The sequence below is a fragment of the Barbus barbus genome, assembly GCF_936440315.1.
Source record: "Barbus barbus genome assembly, chromosome: 25".
In the NCBI taxonomy this organism is placed as follows: Eukaryota; Metazoa; Chordata; class Actinopteri; order Cypriniformes; family Cyprinidae; genus Barbus; species Barbus barbus.
The window spans coordinates 20930361-20954940 of NC_136753.1; the positions used below are offsets into that span (position 1 = coordinate 20930361).

Below are 24580 nucleotides of genomic sequence, written 5' to 3' on the forward strand. Positions count from 1 at the left end.
GACATGGACCCTAATCCTTTGACTTCCATTTTCGGTGTAGTGCCGGAAGAAGTGCGCCTATCAGCTAATCAGGTAGAAATTATTGCCTTTTCCTCATTATTGGCTAGGCGCCTAATTCTTCTCAGTTGGAAAAAGAGACAGCCAGAGCCAGAGACAGTGTACTGATAAGCCACTCCCTCGAAGGAGAATCTCAAGAATCGTCTGTGATGGGGGGCTATCTGGACTTGGAAGTATGCGTCTTTCTGGTCCAGAGAAAATAACTAGTCCACTGGCCGAATCTGCGAGAGGATCTGTTTCAGTGTGATCAGCCTGAACAACCTCTTCATGAGGGCACAATTTAGGCGTCTGAGATCGAGGATGGGCCGGCGGCCGCCATCCTTCTTGGGGACGAGGAAGTAACGGCTGTAGAAGCCTGACTTGCTCTGAGCTGGAGGAACTCTTTCTATTGCTCCTCTTTCTATTGCCCTGGCACTTAGGAAAGGGGTGGCATCTGGCTGAAAGGAATCTCCCTCGCGTCTGCTGCGTCTTGGCAGGCTGAGCCACGGGGGTGGCAGGCTTCGCTGGCTGCTGAGTCGGCATAGGCTTAAGATGACTGGAAGCAGCTACGGAGCTGGAGCACTTGGACATGGCCTGGGACGACTTCTGTGCCTCAGTGAAACGTTCAGCAAACCCTTCGACCGCCGGTCCAAAGAGGTCGCTGGGAGAAATCGGGGCATCAAGGAAGGGAACTTTGTCTGCGTCCTTGATCTCTGTCAGCAATCGGGCACCACTAGGCTGGCCATGGACCTCCCGATCGCCTGGGCGGTGGTCTTGGTGGCGCGCAGTGCCAGGTCTGTAGCACTTCTCAGCTCCTTGAGAGTCGCAGGATCAGGCTCAGACTCGTCCATGGAAGAGAGGAGTTTGGCCTGAAAGACCTGGAGGACCGCCATAGAGTGGAGCGCTGAAGCCGCCTGTCCAGCCGAAGTTTAAGAGCATCCAGCAAGCACTGCAGTGGTCCTGCACGGCTTAGACGGGTGGGTGGCCTTTGCCTTCCAGCCGATAGCAGAGGCCACTTATTCGTCTAGAGGAGGCATCTTCTCGTGCCCTTTTTCTTCAGCGCCATCGACTGTGGTGAGGGCGGATGAAGTGGAAGTTACGGAGGCGAGCGGAGTAGGGGGCTCATCTTGTGAGGTCATCGTGAACTTCAGGGAAGAACGGCGACGATCGCTGACGAGGGGCCTGATGGCGCCCCGGCAGGAACCACTCATCCAGACGGCTGCGAGATGGCTCTTCCGGTGGAGACCACTCCAGACCCAGCTCTTCCACCGCTTTTGAGAGGATGCAGAGAAGTTCGGCATCCATCCCAGCCTTGGTGGCGCTGGGAACGGACGAAGGCAGGAGGGCGGGGTCAGCTGCAGAGCCTGACAGCTCCTCTGCATCTGAAGCTGCTAATGATATGCTTTCATCATTCAGCTCTTCGTCACTCCCCCCAAACGAGACCAGCTCACTTGCGCTAGCAGAGGGACGGTGGTCAGGCTGAGAAAAGAGGATGGGAGAAACCTCTTTGTGTGGCGAGAGGCACGCAGGGTCTGAGCCGACGTGAACTCGCTTGCGATGAGATCCTCTGCCCCGCTGTTTTTTCCTCACAGGTCCTTGTAAGGAAGAAAACGGGAGGGCGCAAGGGGCGGTGTCGCTCTCTGAAAAGAAAGCTATCTGCGAGCACAGAGAGGCGAGACTGATGTTCTCGCAGTGAGAACAATCAGATCCAGCAAGTGTGGCATCTGCATGGGATTTCCCCAAATAGGACACGCACTCGCTGTGGCCGTCATCGGCGTGCAGGGGGGACCTGCACGAACTGCAGTAACGGCGCGGTATTTGCAACAACGCCGTTTGCTCTTTTAGAAAAGAATGCGTGACCTTCGCCGAATGGCTGCAGGGGAGTGGGACCAGAAACTGCTGCAGTGCTGATGGCACTGAGAAGGCGGTGGATTCAGCCGAGCAGAGGACGCTGGTTCCAGCTGCGAGGCGTTTCAACGGCGAGCAGGCTTCCTGGATCAGTGAGAGACGAAGTCGTTGTTGTCGTTGCTGAAGGAGAAGACATCTGAGTTCCTATGGCGAAACGACCGCTTATATAGCCAGATGGCTCTGTTTTTAACACACTGCACGAACCAATGCTTCAGTCAGAAGGAAAAAAGGCTTTTCCCATAGTGTCTTTATACAAGACGCAGTACGAAGTGGAGTATCGACAGGGAATCCTTGTTTCCACAGACCAATTTCAATTTAAATCGACAGTCTACCACCCCAGGGTGTCACTAGGCCAATGCCAGGACGGTCTGATATTGCATTACAAAATAAAAGCCCTCCGCAAACTTGCATATAACCTATATTTCCCTTATTTTCAGATAGCTCTAAAAAGAAACGTCCCTGTTTCCATAGACTGTTGTTACTTCAGATTGATAGCAAACCACCCCAAAATGTCACTTATGCAATTTCAGAACTATATGATGTGTAATTCCAAAATTAAAGCCTTCCAAAAAATCTAATAAATTCGGTTTTGTGTGTGATTTCAGATTGGTATAAAAAAGAAACTTCTGATTTCCACAGACTAGTTTCCCCTCAGATTAACAGTACACTTTCTCACATTGTCACTTACACCCATTTCAGGACTGTCTGATGTTGAATTCCAAAATAAGAGCCCGCCAAAACTTTTATATACGCTGTTTTGTCTACAGAGTCCTAAAGTAGTGTAAATGATACTATGAGAAGGCATACTATCAATCTGATGTGAATGTAGTCTGTGTAAACAAGGAGGTACTCTTTTCTACTTATCTGAATCATTAGAAAGTCCTGACATTGTGTGAGTGATATTCTGAGGTGATCAGTCTGAAGTGAAAATGGTTTGGGGAAACAGAGTTTCCATTTTATACAAATCTAAACTGTTATACAAAACATCTTATTAGTTTTTGAAGGACTTCAACTTGTAATATTGCACCAGATAATCCTGACATTGTGGTAGCGACACTGAGGAGGTGTACTGGTTATCTGAAGTGAAAGTGGTCTATGGAAACAGGGAGTTTCCTTTTTAAACCAATCCAAATAGATACACTCTAAAAAAATGCTGGCTTAAATATAACCCAGCGCTGGGTAAAATATGGACGAATCCAGCGATTGGGTTGTTTAGACCCAGCGGTTGGGTTACTGCCCAGAATGTTGGGTTAAACATTTAACCCAGTTGTTGGTTGAAAACAACCAAGTATGTGTTCTGTCTAATAATCCAGCACTGGGTTGTATTTAACCCAGCATTTTTTTTTTAGAGTGTAGACAAAGCAGTGTAAATATGAGCTTTTAGGGGTCTTATTTTGGAATTATACATAAAATAGTCCTGGCAATGAGTGAGCGACTCTCTGAGCAGGTGTACTCTCACTCCGAAGTGAAAGTGGTCTGTGAAAACAGGGAGTTTCATTTTATACCAATCAGAATTGACAGACAAAACACTATTTGGAGGGCTTTTATTATGTAATGCAACATCAGGACGTCTTGAAATCGGTTGAGTGACACCCTGTGCTAGTGGACTATTAATCTGAATTGAAACTGGTCTGTGGAAACAGGGAGTGTCCTTTTTTGAGCTATCCAAATTCATAGGCTGAACACATAGAATATGAGTTTTTGGAGGGCTTTAATTTTGTAATGCAACATCAGATCGTCTTGAAACTGGCTGAGTAACACCCTGGGGTAGTGGTCTGTCAATCTGAATTGAAATTGTTCCGTGGAAACATGGAGTTTCCTTTTTAGAGCTACCTAAAATCAAAGACAAAACTGGTCATATATGAGATTTTGGAGGGCTTTTATTTTGTAATAGAAAAACAGACTGTCCTGACATTGGGCAAATGACATTCTGGAGTGGTGTACTGTTAATCAAAAGTTAAACTTTTTTGTGGAAACAGGGGGTTTTCTTTTTATAACTATGTGAATATTTTGTTATTTCTCATCAGTTATTTTCATATTATTTGGAAATTCTACATTTAATATTACTCAACATTTGAAGTCATTTTCATTTTATCAGACCGTTTTTTAAACATTTGTATTATTTAAAATGTATTTATTTATTCGTTAATTCATTCATTCATTTATTTATTCATTATTGACGGAGAAACTGGCTTAATAAATGAATGACAGAGATCGCTTTTCCTTTGATCTGAGTTTTTACACGCTATTACCGCAACGCCTGGTATATATGGAGGACCAAACCTGCAAAAACAATAAATAAATAAATACGCAAATAAATAAATAAATACATAAATAAATCCACAAAATAATACATAAATAGATAAATAAATAAATAAATGTGCAAATAAATACATAAATAAATATATAAATCCACATATTCCTGTATAAATAAATATATAAATAATTAAATGTGCGAGAAAATAATTAATTAAATAAATTAAACGAATGTTGGGGGAAATACGCTCCCCCCCCCCCCCCCATCAAATGTTTATTCATTTTTGAATGTAGTTCTGTATTTATTTTTCCTCAGCTCAACATGCTAATGAGAGGGTGTCATCAAGCATCAGAGAAGGCGGTCTTTATGCCACCATTGGTTGATTGTTATAAAAGTTCTGCATTCGATTGTTTGCCTGCGCAATGCCAGTTAACGTAAAGGCAACTGACAAGCATCGATTCAGCATTGTGTTTTAGAGAGATGGTTGAAGTCATCATGCTAACAGTTGCCAGAGACTTGTGAAGGCTAGCTGACACTGTTCAAATTAGTAGTATGCTATCTGCTGATTATATTCTCTTCAGAGTAGATTAATCTATACACTCTTTAGGTCAGTTAGCAGCTACATTTGATGTGGCTGTAGATCCTTTTGTCCTCGAAAAGCTGGAACAGGTTACTCTCATTTTAAGACATACGGGTGTCAACAGAAATGTAACTGGACGTCCTTTACTCCCTATTCCAGCAAGTGCAATTGAGTCTTATTTATTATCAGGCTTAAACAGGGTGCGAACTACTGGGGAGCTAGGGGGAGCTCGGCTCCCCTTAATAAGACATGGGCTCCCCTGAAAACGTGATTTGTGAAATTTTGGGGGGGTCTCAAAAAATATTGACAATGTGTTATTTTTACGTGCAATTTCAGTTTTGTGTAATGTGATCATCTTGGATTATTATATGTGTAAAATCGCAAAAATATTCATTCATGCATGACGGCGATTTAAACCTAATTCACTTCAATAAAGATAACTATACATGCTATTCTTGTCATGAGCATCAAGGTGTGGGGGCGCTGCGGTGCAAATTCATGTTTTAATGATCACTCGTGTTTAATACGTTAACTCAAAGATTCGTAGGAAAAATATAAACGTTGGATTCAACATTGGCCGTAGATCTGTGCCCGCAGTCCTTGACATTCTGCAGTTAGCATTATAGCATCATACAGCCACCATGGCAAAAAGAACACAAGGCAGTTTAATGGCACGACCGAACCACCTGCTGCAAGCCCTGTTAGCACACCTCCTCCGGGATGACAACGCAAGAAGTAAGTCATTGTAGAGCCCTGCATTTCTGCCCGGGCCCGATGGGCCCCGACTTTTTTACGCCTCTAGGGCCAGGCTTCGGGCCAATTTCCACGTCATAGTTCAGACGCGGGCCGGGCATCGGGCCTGTTTTGGGTTTCTCATTATTTTTATATTGTAGACATCCATCGATTAGTGATGAAAAAAATTGGCAGGCTGGTGGAAACAACACGAGACCGGGACTGAGAGCAGCTCGATGGTGTTTAGTGTCCCGCAGCAGCGCAGCTGAATAGTTCTGCATTCAAATGCATGCAATAGGCTAAAGCTTGCTGCAAAACCCCAGCAAACATAACCATGAATGTGTCTGCGGGAAATAGTAAGGAGATATTTGAATTATTTACTAATAAACTAATGTTTTCTGAGTCTGTGTCGCAAGGATGAAGTTGCTGATCCTGACTCGCCGTCTCCTCATTAGACGCGCCTTAGAGAGAAAGCATCTTTATTGATTATGATTAAGATTATAATAAAGTAGTTTTTGATTTCGTATTTTTTTATTTCGTTAAGTAATAATTTTAAGCTTTCTATAGATATATTTATCATGTCTGTGAGGCATGTATTCGCTCAGCTTCGGTTCATTTTTGTGAAGCGCTCCTGTTCAAGACGGCAGAAAGCGCATCATGTTTGTTTTCTTTGTTTTATAAAAGAACTACCTTTTGTTGGTATTGTGAGTGCACACAAATACAAGTAGACCCTTTACAGTTCTGAATGATGTATTACTCTTACCTTTATCAAAAAAAGAAAGAAAAAATGACGGCACAGGCTATTTTAATTTGTTTCCACTGAAATAAATCCAAGTGTTTGCAGGTGCCTCCATGTCCTGCAGAGCGCGCTTTAGCTCCACTCGCCGCACAAACTGAGATATAGGCTAGCGCACATTATTATTATAGCGCAGGTTTAACGTTTAAACATTGTTATATACTTGAACTGTTTTAATATATCTATAGATTTTATTTTAGGCAAGTCGTGATGATATGAGAAGGCTAAATTGATCAAACATAGGCTATGATCAGCTGATGCAGCTGGCCGCTTGGTTGTTACTTTAAAAAAAAAAAACTTATAGGCTATTTAACGAACAAAAATGCTCCAAACGTTTTTCTAAATTAACTTCATAAAAAAACAAAACGAAATATAATAATTTTGGCATTACACACAAAACTGAACTATTTTAATAGCCGAAACAGTAGTATAAGTAGGCTAGGGCCTAAATTTGAACCCCGTGCAGGGCTCTAAATCATTCTAAGTCCACGATCCCATAGACCCCCATAGAAGCAGCCCCCCACCCCGTAAAAAAAAAAAAAAAAGGTAGGCTCCCCCAAACTCCACGGTATAGTTCGAACACTGGGCTTAAGAGCACTTGAAATGGCAGAGCTATTTGGAGTTTGCGAGAGGACAATTCTGGCACAAAATGGTTTAAGGTAGGTTGAGGCTCTTTACGGTACTTGATATTACAAATTTAGTTTCTGTGTTTACATATAAGTTTATCAATGAGTCAAAAGGGATTTATCTCATTTTGCAAGTACATTTTGTGCAGTCGTGGCCTAATGGTTAGTGAGTTCGACTGTTAACTCAAAGCTTGCTGGTTCGATTCCAGTATCGGTGTGCGGCAGGAAATGACTGAGGTTCCCTTGAGCAAGACACCTAACCCCCAATCGCTCCCCGGGCGCCACAGTATAATGGCTGCCCAGCAGGGGCGTGTCTACGTGGTGGCCAGGGGTGGCACCGGCCCCCCCCTGAAATTTGGCTGGCCACCCCAGGTGCCCCCCCTACCAGATGTCTTGCGATAGGCTTGTTTTTAGTTAATTTCTAACTGCATCTGGCGTATCTTGGCATGTGTAGGCAGCTGCCTAGGATCGCTTTCTTCTCTTCTTTATTAATTTTAGGCATTTTAGCGTGATCTAAATGACAGATGTCGAGAGCGCATAATGTTACGCGATCATGTAATGCGCAAGCACGAATCTCTCCACTCGCAAGCGGATTTCCTTCACTCGCACAAAACTGGACGTGTGCTTTTAAATCTACATTGTTCTTTTATGAATTGGCTCGGGTCTCACTCAGATATTGTGTATATGCTCAAACGTTATCCTCGCATCACTGAAGACCAGAAAAGCTTTTTTTTCTAATTCAAGTGAAGAGTAGGCTTTTCTCACTAAATGGAAGCAAGCTGAATATAGTTAGCGTTCTCTAGTTATTAATTTTATTAATACTTATTTTAGTTAAGTGCCTAAATTGTAAATATGCATTTATTAAATTATTTTATGTAGTACATTTGTATTTTGTTGTTTTTGTATATAGTTATAGAAGCATATCAACCAGGTTCCAGAAATAATCACTAAGGCTGCTTCTGAAATAAGTGGGGGTGCTCTCTTAATGCACATTTTCACATATTTTGTCCCTTCTATTGCTATCAATATGCTGCTACTTCGAGAGCGAATCCCGCATAAATATGCAGACGTCATTCCCAAAACTTTGCAATGTGTGTGTGGGCAAAAAACAAAGTTCTACATTTTAAATGGATTGCTTAGAAAGCTCGCAAAGAGTGCTCATAACCAATAAAGCTGTCACTCTTTGTTCATCGCGATCTCAAAAAGTTCTGTGAGGACCAATGAATCTCACACTTTGCAATTAATAGCCTATATAATATAGGCCTATTAACATCGTGTATCCTATTGTACAGTAAAATAGCAATTTGTACATATGATTTACAGTAGATTTGAATAAATATCAAAAATGTAAAAGGTGTGCATTATAACTGACACGTAGATGAACAGTTTACAGTTAATTTTATGACTGCAATTAATTCTGCTGAAATGCTATTGAGCTTTAAATTATGGCATATTTTGAGTTTGAGCCCATTCGGAAGTGAAAAATAGCAATTTTTACATATGATTTACAGTAGATTTTAATAAATAAAAAAAATGTAAAAGGTGTGCATTATAGCTGACACCTAGATGAACAGTTTACAGTTGTTTTATGACTGCAAGTCATTCTGCTGAAATGCTATTTAACTTTAAATTTGCGTTTGAGCCCATTCGGTACAGAAAAATAGAATTTTTTTGCATATGATTTACAGTAGATTTTAATAAATATCAAAAATGTAAAAAGTGTGCATTATAGTTGACACCTAGATGAGCAGTGTAGAGTTGTTTTATGACTGTAAGTCATTCTGCTCATATGCTATTGAAGTTAGAAAAATGTATACCAATATCGCATGTAACAGACGGTCCCTAAATATGCGAATATCGAACGTCCAACGTCAAGCCAACTTTATGCCAGTTGACACCCGTATGTCTTAAAATGAGAGTAACCTGTTCCAGCTTTTCGAGGACAGAAGGATCTACAGCCACATCAAATGTAGCTGCTAACTGACCTAAAGAGTGTATAGATGAATCTACTCTGAAGAGAATATAATCAGCAGATAGCATACTACTAATTTGAACAGTGTCAGCTAGCCTTCACAAGTCTCTGGCAACTGTTAGCATGATGACTTCAACCATCTCTCTAAAACACAATGCTGAATCGATGCTTGTCAGTTGCCTTTACGTTAACTGGCATTGCGCAGGCAAACAATCGAACGCAGAACTTTTATAACAATCAACCAATGGTGGCATAAAGACCGCCTTCTCTGATGCTTGATAGACACCCTCTCATTAGCATGTTGAGCTGAGGAAAAATAAATACAGAACTACATTCAAAAATGAATAAACATTTGATGGGGGGGGGGGGGGGGGGGGGCTTATTTCCCCCAACATTCGTTTAATTTATTTAATTAATTATTTTCTCGCACATTTAATTATTTATATATTTATTTATACAGGAATATGTGGATTTATATATTTATTTATGTATTTATTTGCACATTTATTTATTTATTTATTTATTTATTTATCTATTTATGTATTATTTTGTGGATTTATTTATGTATTTATTTATTTATTTGCGTATTTATTTATTTATTGTTTTTGCAGGTTTGGTCCTCCATAGGTATATGCGCGCACCACAAAATTACGTGGCGGCTAGAATGACCGTGTTGCATTGCATTGAAACAATGCATTTTATCAGTCCACACATTTCCTTGACATTTCCTTGAGTTGCTAGTGCTGTGCTAAAAATCTTTCTCTTCACATGTCTCTATATCTATACCCTAGAATCTAGGGCCTAGATCCAGTTTTTTACACAGTGGATAAATCTTTGAGAGGCCAGGATGACCTCCACAAAATTGGTGAGGGAAAATATGGGTTGGTTTTCTCTGTGTGGAAGCTCAGTGTGGCTCTCGGATGGTACTGCAACTTGCAGTTCTACATATCAATTTTACACATCCAAATCCATAACAGTCTGATTTTAAAAATTAAATCTACTTTTTAGATGAGCATTGAGCAGTGTGTTTCATCACCTTATTATTTGTGCATCCTTGTCGTAGCTGAACAAAGGCATGCATTTTGTCCCATGAATCTACAAACACCTTTCATCCTCCCCCGTTGGTGTGATTTATAACAGAAAAGACATTACAAGCCAGATGATGCAAAGTATTTATTTAGTCATTTATATAATACAGATTACAAACAAGACCCAAATGATATTATCAAGTTATGCTATTACATATTCTGCTTGTATGATTTTGTATGCTCCATAAAATGAATTTTGAATTATTTAGGTACAATTTTGACACAACCAAACACAATAAATAAATCATTAGTCTGAAGAGGGAAAATTAGACTGTCATTACACATACATTTTGAAGAAATTAATTTCAAATGAACTGATTCTTTGTTGACTTAAAGAAATATTTTGTTGTATAACCTGTACTTGATACATAAAATTGTTGTACGGAATGTATAAACAAATAAACATATAGTGCAAGTGAGCCATTCAGAGGATCGTGCCAGCCAAGAGTTATCTACAAATACCCTGTAGAGACACAAAAATAAACAAAGCTGAAGATTCTAGACTAAAGAATTCAGAATTTGAATCATGTTTGGTTTGTGTTTCAGAATTATGAGCACTTGTTTGTGTGTGTATTTGGACTTACTGCATAGCTTTCTATAATCTGAGCAGCAGTTTATGCGGCAGCGAAGATTACAGTTGCAGAGGTTGCGGAGGTCAACTTTCTCACCACATCTCCCTTGACAAGAGGTTGAGGCTACAGCAAAAAGATGTTGTCAAGCATTATGCAGAGACGTAAGTAGTGTTAATGAGAATTCAGAAAAGAAAGATATTTTGTGTATGGACAAAAAAAATAAAAATAAATACAACGGAAGTCAATGGTAACCAAAACTATTTAGGTAACAAAATTCTTCAAAACATCTTTTCTTACAGAAAAAGTAAATGCATTCAGGTTTGGAACGACATAAATGGGGAGTAAGTGATGACAGAATTTTCATTTTTGGGTGGACTGTCCCTTTCAGGATATATGTATAAGTGTGTAGCGTATGTGAAAGAGTTACCGTAACTCGAAAGAGTAGTAGTTGCTGGTCTTAAGGTAGTAGAAGTGTTTGGGGGGCTTGTAGTTGGAGATTTAGTTGTAGTAGTAGTAGTAGCTGGGATAGTTGTAGAAGTAGTTGTTGAAGTAGAAGCAGGTGAGACTGTAGAAACAGACTGGCATGTGCTTGTAGGGTTGAAGGTGATAAAGCCTGGCTGGTTCTGGCCAACGTTGCTTGAGATCCAGCTCTGATACTGTGACACACGGGTGTAAACACCAGGTGCGTTGGGATCGGCACAGCCATAACCCCAGCTGGTGATACCAGACTGAACCCACACCAAACACTGCTTGCTCACCATTGGACCTCCAGAGTCTCCCTACAGAAAAAAAAGAGAGGAGAAGTTTTCCTTTGAGCAATATATTAAAGAAACTAATGGACATTCAGATATGAAGCATGTTTTGATGTGCTTTATCTGGTTGGTTGTTGTACCTGGCAGGTGTCTTTGCCTCCCTCTATTAAACCAGCACACATCATGTTGGTGGTAACAGATCCAGAACCCAAAAGAGTATTACATTGATCATTAGCCACCACTGGAACCATAGTCTCCTGCAGGATCCCAGGATCAGGTAAACTCACTGAACACCAAAAACACACACAACCATTAAATAGTGATGTTAGGAGTAATTGCATACGTGAATTAATGGGTTAGCATGTGGTTGTACCTCCAGACTGAACATCTCCCCAGCCTGTGATCCAGCTGCTGGTGCCAGAAGGGAAGACACTACTCTGGGCCGCCAGACAAACAGGTTTAATATAGTCATTAAAGGTGACTGTGGCAGACAGTCGGAGCAGAGCAATGTCATTGTTGTTTGTGGTACTGTCGTAGGAGGGGTGAACAATGATCGTAGTGACGTTTCTGCTGATTTCATTGGCATTGACTCCTTGCTGTGTCCTCCTTCCCAAATATACACACAGACTGGATGCACTGACACTAAACACAGTCAGAGGTACGTGAGAAAACAAAAATGTACATCTAACAATCAAAACAAAACAAGTGGATTTGTGTATTCAAGTAAATCTTACTCAGGTAAACAGTGAGCTGCTGTCAGCACCCATTCATTGTTGATGAGGGAGCCTCCGCAAAAATGATGTCCAGAAGTGTGCAGACTGACCTGCCACAGCCATGAACCCTCAGGTGCGTTCACACCACCCACAATACGGGTGTTTAGAGGGGCTTGTCCACAAACTATGAGAGAAATAGACAGATGTGCAATTCTGTAAAACTATATGATTCATATGAACATATGAAAAACAGGACAAACTCTTACCATTCAGCTGAGAAAGTGAACCTGTAGCGGAAGAGATAGAGCAGCACACATTAAATAGGAAAGATTTCATGGACATCTAGATATGTGTGACATCCTCTGATGAAGTCTCTACCTTAAGCAAGTAAAAGTCCTTACCTTGAACACATAAGAACAGGGCCAAACCGATGCAAGTTATCCTCCACATCTTCACAAACCGTCTCTTCTCTTGTAGAATGGAGTTGGTGAATTTGGTTCTCTTTGCTCTTACAAGCCCTTTATATATCCATTTCTCCAGTCTCTGCTCGCCATTTGTCTAATTACTTTAATGACGCACTAATCCATTTCTAATATCATTTTCTGCTCCTCGCCCTGTTTTCATAATGCTAATCTGTTAAACATGCGTTTTAGAACTAAATTTTCTTCTTAACATATTACATGCAAAGTTTTTTTCCAGACATTTTATTAATCTCTATAAATCAGGCTGGATGTTCACGTTATATAATAATTTATTGCTGTTTGATCTTGCTGAGAATAGTTAGTCTAATGAGGATGTGTACTCTACATCCAGGTAATTATAACATTAAAGATTATATAGTTATAATAAATCACATCACTTATATCAATATATTTTCAAAGAACACTTTTTTAAACATAACATATATTTACTAGACAGACATAGATAGATAGATAGATAGATAGATAGATAGATAGATAGATAGATAGATAGATAGATAGATAGATTATATTTAGAAATTCAAATGAATGTCGTGTTGAAAAAAATGATGATTAGCTAATATGTGTTGTTTTTCTTACTTGTTTTCTGAGATTATTAAACACCTAAAAGAATGATAGTTATTGCTTGAACTTCATGATTTATTTTTAAAAATGAAATTGCTGGAAGGCTACAGTTGCAGCATTGATTCACCTGCCCTCTGTTACACTTTTTCAATGACACTGTAAAATGTCTGATTGCCACATGCTGCCTTTAAGTCATAATTAGTCTCATTAGTGTCTCAAACTAAGTCATTTTTGTACTTATGTGTTTCGCCAACACCTTTTTTTGTGCCTGTCTGTCACAAATCCAGATAAACTTAGCTTAGCTTAATTGCTGTGTGGTGATGGATGTCTCCTCTAAATAATCAGCTCACATTCTCTCACATTGCTCTGCTTTCCCTTGTGAAAAGAAGTGCACTTAAGTGTACTTTTATAAAGTGTACTTATTGCAGAAATAATATACTTTAAAAGAACACACATAAATGCAAATTAAATATGTTATTTTCGATGCTTAAATACATTGTTATTGTTTAAAATGTTATTATACATTTTAAAGTGATATTAAATGTAATAAGTTGAACTTTTGAGTGATTTTTTTAAACCACTTAAGTGGTAGTTTTTAGTACATCTTTATATGTACTATCATAATTGTTTCTAGTGTCTTTAAAATATGGTTAAAGTGTACTACTAATTTACTAACAAGCAATTAATGTTAACTAATGTATACTTTAATGTCAGTTAACAATACACTTAAGCATGAATTAAATGTAATATTTTCGACCACCTAAATGCATGTTATTTGTAATTGATTGCAAATATATTACAGTTTAAAATTACATTAAATGCAATTAGTTGAACTTTTGAGTGATAGTTTTGAACCACTTAAGTGGGAATTTAGTATATTTTATATGTACTTTGAAATATGGTAAATATGTACTTCTCAATAAGCAATTAATGTGAACTAAAATATACTTCAATGTCATTTCAATATACTTCAATGTTATATATCTCTGGCAAGGAAGTTGAAATTTAGTATAGACTATTTAAAATTTTATTTAGAAAAAACTCTTAATTATCACAATCAACACAAACACAAAAATGAAAACTCACTACATTTATTGACAAAACAGTCTCTAAAACAAATACACAAAAATGCTTTTTGCTTATGCACAAGACAAACCCAACACTATACACACAGCTGCAACACTTTAACTAACTTATTAGAAAGAGTCTGGAGAACAATGCAAAATCACTTACATATGTACAAAAGTACCTAATCTCGCCATCATAGAAAATTTGTTTAAATGTGTAGAATCCACATAAGCTCGTTTTTCATCAACCGGTTAAAATTAACAGCAGGTCATGCAAATTCTTTCCGTTTTTTGGCCAGACAGAAACTGCACACAGGCTGAATGTAAATAAGTGTCTGTAAATCCACTCTCTGACAGCAGGTGGCGCTTTATATGGAAAAGCTGAATTACAGCTGATTCCCGTGAACAAAGCAGTATTGTGTTTAAGGACACTTCCTTTAGGTATTAAGTTACATGGAGCTAAGATGAAAACAAAATGCCATCGAATCGTTTCTGAACACAGTCAGAACCTTCAGAGGTACATTCATAATTAATTCATCTGTAGCTATAATTCCCTCAGCACTCTTAAAACCTCCCACCTTTTCCGCAGTTTTCACTCAGAATGAAACTACTCTGCTGCTGTGCGCACGTGAGACTGTTACTTAACACTGCTTTATGCTGGACGGTATTTATTTATCGTGAGTTGTTCAGATCGTGGTAATCAAATACGGTTTTAATGATAATTAAAATATGAAACGGTAATACTAACCGTGGGGAATTTCATCATGATATATCGTCAAATCGTACTGGTTACATCCCTAAATTGCACACTAGTAGCCTAATGTTTTTTTTTCTAAGGCATGTTAATGAAAATGACTTAAATGTCCTAATTGAACTATGGTCTAATCTTGGCTTGGTCTAAGCCCTGTCTGTGAAACCAGGCCACACATTCTCAAACCTTTACTAGCACCAACCTTAAACAGGACCAAAAGGTTTCTTCTAAAGTCTTACTCCAGCATTAGTGAATGCAAGTTTGACTAAATAAATAAAGTCCCAAATGAACTTGCTGGGAAGTGGTGTTTGTCAGTGTCCCAGAAGCTCTTCATCGCCAGTAAACTTAAAGTAAAGTAAAGTCGTGACGTATTGTCAAGTATGGTGACCCATACTCGAAATTGGTGCTCTGCGTTTAATCCATCCAAGTGCACACACACAGCAGTGAGTAGTGAACAAATCCACACACACACACACACCGTGAACACACGCAGTGGGCAGCCATGCTGCAGCGCCCGGGGAGCAATTGGGGGTTCGGTGCCTTGCTCAAGGGCACCTCAGTCGTGGTATTGAGGGTGGAGAGAGCGCTGGACATTCCCTCCCCCCACCTACAATTCCTGCCGGCCGGGGGCTCGAACTCGCAACCTTTCGATTACGAGTCCGACTCTCTAACCATTAGGCCACGACTTCCCCCAACTTCAAATGTCATGAAGATGCACACCATCTCTCCACAGTCTCTGTGAACGGAAATGTTCCAAAGAGGCAGGAAAGTCAGAAAAAAATTCCTTGAGGATAGAAAGAAGAACAATTGTTATAAAACATATTCAGTCATTATAAATGGTTCAGTTGAGTGAAAGCAATAGACACAGTTGAGGTCCAAAGTTTATATACACCTTGCTGTATCTGCAAAATGTTAATAATTTAAGCAGTAAGAGGGTAGAGGGGTAGAATCATTAAAAAAATTCAATTTTTGATCTGATGAAGCAGTTTATTCTGCAAGGTGTATGTAAACGTTTGACCACATCTGCATCACCTAAGAGGTGAATTACCTCAATCATCAGGGCAACATCGTAGTAGAATGCTGGGAGATGTTCCTTCAGATTTCCTGATCACACCATCTTCACTGACGCTGGGCTTTAAAAATAAATTAAAAATGTATTCCTACTACACAGGGAATAAAACTTAACTTATAATTTTCAAATAAAATTCAAAGCATTAAAATTAATTTTGTTTAGATCTGTTAAACTTTTGCTTGCAATTAAATGTGTGTTTAAGTGAGAACAACATAATGATATTGAAAGTATTCTGTACACAGATGTAAAGTACAGTACTATTACATATAAATACAGTACTCTCATGAATGACATTGTATCAAATGTTATGTCGAAAATTAAACTTCATAGAGTTAATAGCGCAAGAGCTGGTGATGAAAATCTCAACAATACGTTTTATTGGAGTATACTGTATAAGAAAGTGTATTTAAGTTTAGAAGAAAAATAAATTTCAAGTGCATTAATGCACATAGTATATATAATATGTATTATATATATATATATTATACATAAATGTAATTTTGAAGAACACACTAAAGTTGAAATTAAAATCAATTATTTTACATGTGCTTTAGTATACTGATAAATATATCTAAATAAGTGTACTTATTTAAAACACAATAAAATCATAATTATGTCAAATGTATGTTTAAGTAATACTTAATCAGACATTATTATAAAGTGCATTTTTAAAAAGTTCACTTAAATATGTTAAGACCTATTGTCATTAAAGTGTACTCTCTTTAAGTACACTTAAGTGGCCTTTAATTTAGATTATATTATGTTATCTGCAAGTGCACTTTTTAAAAAGTATACTTTTAATAATTGAAGTACAACAAAAGTACACTTTTACTGCAATTAAGCACAATTCTTTTTCACAAGGGTTTTCATGTCTGAAATCAAACTGATGTCAAATCAAATGTGTATTTTGGATCATTCAAGAATTACACACACAAAAAAAGTTAATGTAAAGGAAAAAAACAGAATATTTGATCACTTTCACTGGAATTTAAATGTAATTGTTTTGTTACAAAGCATGGCTATTTGCTTCAATTTCTAGTATAATCTTTTGCCATTCATTCTTTATATTTTATTTTAAATCTCAAAAAAGTTTCCACTGTTCTTAAAGGAATAGTTCACCCAAAAACTGAAAATTATATTTTGTCCTTTTTTTCCCATGCAGTGAATGGTGAAATGAGAATGGTGACTGCTGTGTCATTCCTAACATCTGCTTTTCTGTTCCACTGTTTGAAGTCAAATAGGTTTGTAACAACATGAGGGTGAGTAAATAACACATTTTTGGCTGAACCATGAACACCCTGTTCGAATTAGACTGAGATTAACAAAACTGATCATCTCTGAAAACAAAACTTGCATATTTAGTTCTAGAAAGCATGTTTAACAGGCTTCCATTATGAAAACAGGGCGAGGAGCAAAAAATAATGGATTAGTGCGACATTAGAGCGATTAGACGAGTGACAAGCAGAGACTGGAGAAGTGAATATACTGTAAAAAGGATTTGTGAGCAAAGAGAAGCAAATTCACCATCTCCATCCATTCTGCAAGAGAAGAGACGGCTTGTGAAGATGTAGAGGTTATGTGTGTCAGTTTGGCCCTGCTCTTATGTGTTCAAGGTAGGTCTTAGACTTGACACTTAAGGTAACCTCATCAGCTCTACATATTTCTGCCATTGTCCTTAGGGATAATTTAATCAAATTAATTTGTTGGAGGATGTCTATGAAATCTTTCCTCTTTAATGTGTGCTACTCTGTCTCTTCCACTACAGGTTCACTTTCTCAATTGAATGGTAAGAGCTTGTCTCATTCTTAAGATGTTAGTTTTTTTTTTAACAGAAATGCACATGTGAACAATCTCCCTCTCTTTCTGTCTCACAGCTTGCGGACAGGCTCCTCTAAACACCCGTATTGTGGGCAGTGTGGATGCATTTGAGGGTTCATGGCCGTGGCAGGTCAGTCTGCACAGCTCCAACTTGGGAGGTCATTTTTGCGGAGGCTCTCTCATCAACAGTGAATGGGTGCTGACGGCAGCTCATTGTTTACCTGGGTAAGATTCACATCAGTATTCAACTATTCATCCAAACCACTGGCTCTGAGGCTGTTTTTACACTATTGATTGATTCTTTTCTTTTCTTCACCTTCATCTGTTTTCAGTGTCAGCGCATCCAATCTGCTTGTATACCTAGGAAAGGAGACACAGCAAGGAGTCAATACCTATGAAATCAGTAGAAATGTCATCTCCATCATCATCCACCCCTCCTACAACAGTCAAACCAGCGACAATGACATCGCTCTGCTCCGTCTCTCCTCCACAGTCACTTTTAATAACTATATTAGACCCGTGTGTCTGGCGGCCCAGAGTAGCGTCTTTCCTTCTGGCACCAGCAGCTGGATCACAGGCTGGGGCAATATTCAGTCTGGAGGTACAAACGTGTATAAATTAATTAATTCACCTGTACATCTCCCCCTAACATCACTAATAGAAGGTTGTGTGTGTTTTTGGTGTTCAGTGAGTTTACCTGATCCTGGGATCCTGCAGGAGACTATGGTTCCAGTGGTGGCTAATGATCAATGTAATACTCTTTTGGGTTCTGGATCTGTTACCACCAACATGATGTGTGCTGGTTTAATAGAGGGAGGCAAAGACACCTGCCAGGTACAACAACCAATCAGATTATTACATGTGTACCTTAAACATGCTGCGTATCTGAAATTCCACTGGGTTCTTCTAATATGTCTTTCTGTAGGGAGACTCTGATTCTGGAAGTATATCTGAAAGTCCATTGGGTTGTTCTAACTGTATATCTTAACATAAACATCTATCTATGCTGCATTTGTATATATGTATGTGATTTTCCATTTACATTCAGGCCATGTTTGATGTCCCAAAAATCCAAAACTCCTCTCTGTCTTTGTGTAGGGAGACTCTGGAGGTCCAATGGTGAGCAAGCAGTGTTTGGTGTGGGTTCAGTCTGGTATCGCCAGCTGGGGTTATGGCTGTGCCGAACCCAACGCACCTGGTGTTTACACCCGTGTGTCACAGTATCAGAGCTGGATCTCAAGCAACGTTGGCCAGAACCTTCCAGGATTCGTAATTTTCAACCCCTTCAAGCACATGCCAGTCTGTTTCTACGGCCTCACCTGCTTCTACTACATCACCTATTTCTGCTGCCACAACTGCTTCTACTGCATTGCCTGTTTCTACTACCTCACGAGTTTCTGCTACCTCAAAAACAACTACTACTTTTAGACCTCCACCCAATCAGTGTAACTCTCTTTCACACACATGTACACATTAATGTCTTCTTATTACCACTCAATTCTCTGCATAATGCTTGTTTAAATGTTTTTTTTTGTTGTAGCCTCAATTTCTTGTCGTAGAAGATGTGGTGAGAGATTTGACATCCGCAACCGCTGCAACTGCAATCCTCGCTGCCACAAAAACTGCTGTAGAGATTATGAAAGGCAATGCAGTAAGTCCAAATACAACTGATTGACATGTTTATAGTTTTGAAATAATACTCAAGTACCTGAGACAGTAAATTACTCCAGCAGTATCTTAAAAGACCAGAAGTCCTTCAGCTCTGTTTGTTTTTGTGTTTTTGCAGGGTATCACAGGGGGTAATTTTTGGTTGGCCTAAGCTTCTACACGGCTCACCTTCTTTCTCTCTCTATATATAAATATATATGTTTCAGTTTCTTCAAACATTCTATAAGCTATGCAAGTACAGCTATTACAACAAATGTATAAATATTTCTTTAAATCAGCCCCAAATTACCAACATTTAAATGAATTTTCCTATTGAGACTGAAGATTTTTTTAAATTCATATTTGTGTCAAATAAAAAATAAAGATTTAAATTCATTTAATGTAGAAAGTATACAAAATAATGATATATTTAGATTACGTAATATCTAGCATTACTAGCATTAAGTGATAATATAATTTGTGTCTTGGTTGTAATCTGGATCTGTGTAAATGATTAAATAAATACTTTGTTTGCATCATCTGACTTGTGAAGTCTCTTGCTGTAATAAATTACACCAACAGGGGACGTTGTTTTACCTTTGCCATGTTCAAAACACACTTTATCACACACATACTGTACAACGTTTTGTGAAACCTTTTCTGAAAAAAAGGTTGTTTTTCCAAGTATGAAAAATTCAGCCAAGCCTATAATGAACACCAATGTTAAACTCATTTCTAAAATCTCAAAGATCGTATTAGTTTAGTAGAAACAAATCCTGGTGTATTACAATGCTAAATACATGTTAAAGTCATTGTGGAATATTAATAAACATGTACAAATTTTTCTGGGGAATGAGTGAGCTTTTTTGTTTAAGGCTTTAAAAAAAACACGCTAACCCTTTATTTTAAGGTGTCCTTGTTACACATGTTCCATGTACTTACTATTATAATAACAATTAATTATGCATAATTACATGCAAGTAACCCTAAACCAAACCCTCAGCCTAACCCTAACCATAAAGTAAATACATGTAGTTAATTAATAATACTCAGTACTAAAATGTATAACAAGGACACCTTAAAATAAAGTACAACCAAAAACACATTTTACATCTGTGAGGAGGTATAAGTGACATTACTACTTGATTTTTTACACTCAACATCTTCCAACAAAAATTTTCACAATTTAAAATAATAAAAATGTTTAGGAAATAATGTTGTGTAGTCCTAACATCCTTAAAAATGTCATAAAACATGAGCTTATTCAAAAACTAAACTTCATCCGTAAATACTGCTGCTGTATTAAATTTCAAGGTAACTAGGAACAAGGAAATAATAAATCATCACTACAACAGCTCATACATGTAAAATCTCACTAACAATAAACCTGCAAACAAAAGGACAGCTACCAGCAGGACTTTTCACTACAATAGCTGTTAAAGTTTGGGGGAAAAGGTAAATGACTTACTTAGAAAGGGAGGTGCTTTTTGAAAGGCAGTACATGATTCAGGATGAGGTCATGATCTATAAAGCAAGCATCTCAATGGAAAAATTAAGTCTGGCATTCAGGCGACACTGTTGACTCAGTACCAGGATTTGTAAAGCTTCACAAGCTATGGTGATAAAATGTTAGAATTTTTAGAGGGAATATAATCAGTGTAACATGAAGCATTATTTTTTTTCCACTGTGTGAGTATTTTGACCTCCAAAAACTGCCAATACATAACACCTGCAACAGAAAAGATTGGATCCTGCATGGAGTTAAAGGGATAGTTCACTCAAAATTAAGAAAAAATCTGTCATCATTTATTCACCCTCAAGTTGTGTGAGTTTCTATCTGCTGCTGAACACAAAAGAAGATATTGTGAAGAATGTTGGTAAACAAACCATTAACTTCCATAGTATTTTTTCCCCCAAGTCAACTGTTTGGTTACCAGCATTCTTCATAATATCTTATTTGTGTTCAGCTATAGAAAGAAACCCAGTAGAAGGGACCTACTTGTTTGGTGCGCCTGCACCATCTTGGGTCTCAGATATCAAATGTAGGAACAAAAAAAAAACTGCCTCAGAAAACTTCTGTATTAATAATACAGTAGGCCTAAATATTGTTGCAGTGTTTGTCTTGTTGCTAGGTCAATTGTTTTCATATTGTAATCAGTGCTGGGTAGTAACTGATTACATGTAATCTGGATTAAGTAAACGGATTCCAAAAATTAAGTACCATTAATTATAATTAGAGTATATTAAATTTTAAAATGCTCATAATCAGATTACAGTTACATTTTACTACAGACTACATGATTACATATTATTCACACAATGACAGTAAATTATTCAAAATTTATTGATTCTCCTTATTATTTTTTTCTCTTTTAAAAATTCCTTTCTAAAAATCCTACTGTGTGTCATTTATCCTTGACTGTATTCACATATAAATTTGCAAACCATACTTCTGAATTTGGGGGAGAAAAGTACTGTACTTCTCAAGTTATCAGACCATCAGACGATGTATGATGCATGATCCCCTCAATATAAAGGTGAGGGGGCACAGGGACTGATATCTCTTTGCTTTTTATAACAATATAGCATGTTTAATGATGTTTACAACAAGTTAGCTAAAAAGTAATCTAAAAAAAAACCTAAAAAGTAGTCAGTATACATTACCCAAAATTAGTTAGATTATGTTACTAACTAATCTCATGGGTCTACAATTTGTAAGTAATCTACCCAACGATCGTAATGACTTTTTTTCATACCAGAAACTTTTGGTGATGTGTGTATGTGTTCTCAGTGTTCAGCAGTAAGTTACATGTAATGGAATAACAATTTAATTACAAAATAAGGTTACACTTTATTTTAAGGTGTCCTTGTTACACATCTTTCATGTACTTGCTATTATAATAACAATACATTATGGAAATTAAGCCAAACCATATTCCTAACCCTAACCATATAGTAAGCACATGTAGTTAATTAATATTCCTCAGCACTTAAATGTATTATTACATTGTAATAAGCACACCTTTAAATAAAGTGTAAGCCAAAACAAATGTAACTGTAACCAGTTACAGTTACTGAGAAAAACATTTACTTATAAAAGTTATTTATGAAAATATTAACTGCATTAATTGAATTGACTGCTCTAAAATATGAGACATCCTATTTGGGTTTATGCATATGCTCTATTTTTAAAGATTAACTGTTTTTTTTCAAGGCATTATTAGATGCCAGTGTTTCCTATCACAGCTATGCAAAGATTTAATTTCAAAAACAGTATCATAACAATTAAACTATATCTTATGATCTTAAATCTGTATTTAACTTCAGAACAACATCAAAGATTATGTGCTAAAGTCTGATTTTGTGGTGGCTCTGCTTTAAAATTAAATTATAATCTTAATTCAAGTGTTAACCCTGCGTGCTTTAAATATTTCAAAATGATTAACAGTTGAAAAGATTTGTTAGAGATTTAGAAATGTAATCAACAATTAATCAAATGTAATTAGTTACATTAATAAAGTAATTGAAATAGTTTCATTACTTATTACATTTTTAATAGGGCAATTTGTAATCTGTAACCTATTACATTTCCAAAGTAACCTTCCCAACACTGTGTGTTCTGAAATGGCTTTAAGGGTAATATATTACAGTCAGTGCAAGTGCAAATGATTCATGACTAAATGCTTCAAAACCATGAAGCGCTCACTCTTCTGTCCGAAGAGTGTTTCGTGTCATTTATCTGACATCACAAAGCAACATTTCCATGGTACAATGAACGCTTTAATCACAACAGATCAAGATTTTACAAAAGATCACCACTCTATTACACAACACATCATGACATTTCAATCTTATGACCCCAACCGAACATTAGTATAAACACTGCTTAACAAAGCTCTAACCTTTTCTCAAATAGATTCCGGTTTGTACACTTGACTATGCATATTTACATGGTACATGATTACACTGTGATGTTGCATAAGCACAGTCTTAATATGTTTGTAATGTCTTATCGTGTTTCTTTGCACATCCTTGTCGTTGCATTGTCTGTCACGGCAAAGCAAGGACAGGAAGCAAGGATGCAGGCAGCCAGTTTATTGGGGAGGATATAGATGTAGACACAAAGTACAGCTCGATCTCCCGGATGGGTAGGTGACGCAGAGACAAGACGGTCAGCGTGAGATGCAGAGGTGAAGGTAATCCGATGAGGGGGTGATCCAGCTGAGGTAATCCAAGGTGAAGACAAGACATAGACCAGGAACCAGGAGAAACACGGAAGACACTCGGACGACATCAAACAACGATCTGACAAACAGGAAAGAGAGTGATGAGACTTTATAGAGTGGTGAATTGACAGCAGCTGGTGCAGGGAGTGAGATCAGCTGGCGCGCTGATGAGCGATGACGTAACACACGCCCACACACACACATACAAACACCAATACACGAGACATGAAGAACACAGTGAATTCATGAACCGTGACAGTACCCTCCCTCCTAGGAACACCTCCTGGCGTTCCCAGACTCCCTTACCTGTCGATTGTAATCATCAATAAGGGAGTGATCCAGGATGTCTCTAGCCGGTACCCAACTTCTCTCCTCCGGACCGTAACCTTCCCAGTCCACCAAGTACTGGAATCCGCGTCCCCTCCGCCTAGAGTCCAGAATACGATTGACCGAATAAGCGGGTTCCCCTTCTACGAGTCGCGGCGGTGGGGGAACCGGGGCTGGCGGATTTATGTGTGCATAAAACACAGGTTTAATTTTGGACACATGGAAAACGGGATGAATCCTCCTGTACACTGGAGGGAGTTTGAGGCGGACTGTCACCGGACTAATGATCTTGGTGACAGCGAACGGGCCAATGAATTTAGGAGCAAGTTTATTAGACACGGAGCGGAGAGGAATGTTCTTAGTAGAAAGCCACACTTTTGAACCGACGACGTATACGGGAGGTCTAGACCGGTGGCGATCGGCCTTGGCCTTGGTGCGCGCTCCCACCAGGAGTAGAGTCTCGCGGGCTCTAGTCCAAGTGCGATGACACCTCTGGACAAAGGCGTGGGCGGAGGGAACCGCGACTTCGGATTCCAGACTAGGAAAAATTGGTGGCTGGTAACCTATACTACATTCAAACGGAGACAGGCCCGTAGA

The 24580-nt window shown here is 38.4% G+C and overlaps 1 protein-coding gene and 1 pseudogene across 2 annotated transcripts; one reads left to right on the plus strand and one right to left on the minus strand.

The window, feature by feature from the left end:
- Positions 1 to 1158: 1158 nt before the first annotated feature.
- Positions 1159 to 12482, minus strand: LOC306845272 (serine protease 27-like; the record flags this gene model as incomplete). Its single annotated transcript, XM_079377980.1, has 7 exons — positions 1159 to 1631; positions 10995 to 11346; positions 11460 to 11605; positions 11693 to 11961; positions 12054 to 12216; positions 12299 to 12319; positions 12434 to 12482. The coding sequence occupies 7 exons, from the start codon at positions 12480 to 12482 to the stop codon at positions 1159 to 1161; spliced, it is 1473 nt and encodes a 490-aa protein (XP_079234106.1).
- A 5059-nt stretch (positions 12483 to 17541) lies between these two features.
- On the plus strand, positions 17542 to 19586 carry LOC306845273 (trypsin-like; annotated as a pseudogene). Its single transcript has 8 exons — positions 17542 to 17578; positions 17731 to 17751; positions 17840 to 18008; positions 18116 to 18384; positions 18472 to 18617; positions 18882 to 19228; positions 19324 to 19434; positions 19570 to 19586. The product of its transcript is annotated as a trypsin-like (transcript).
- The last annotated feature ends 4994 nt before the right edge of the window (positions 19587 to 24580 follow it).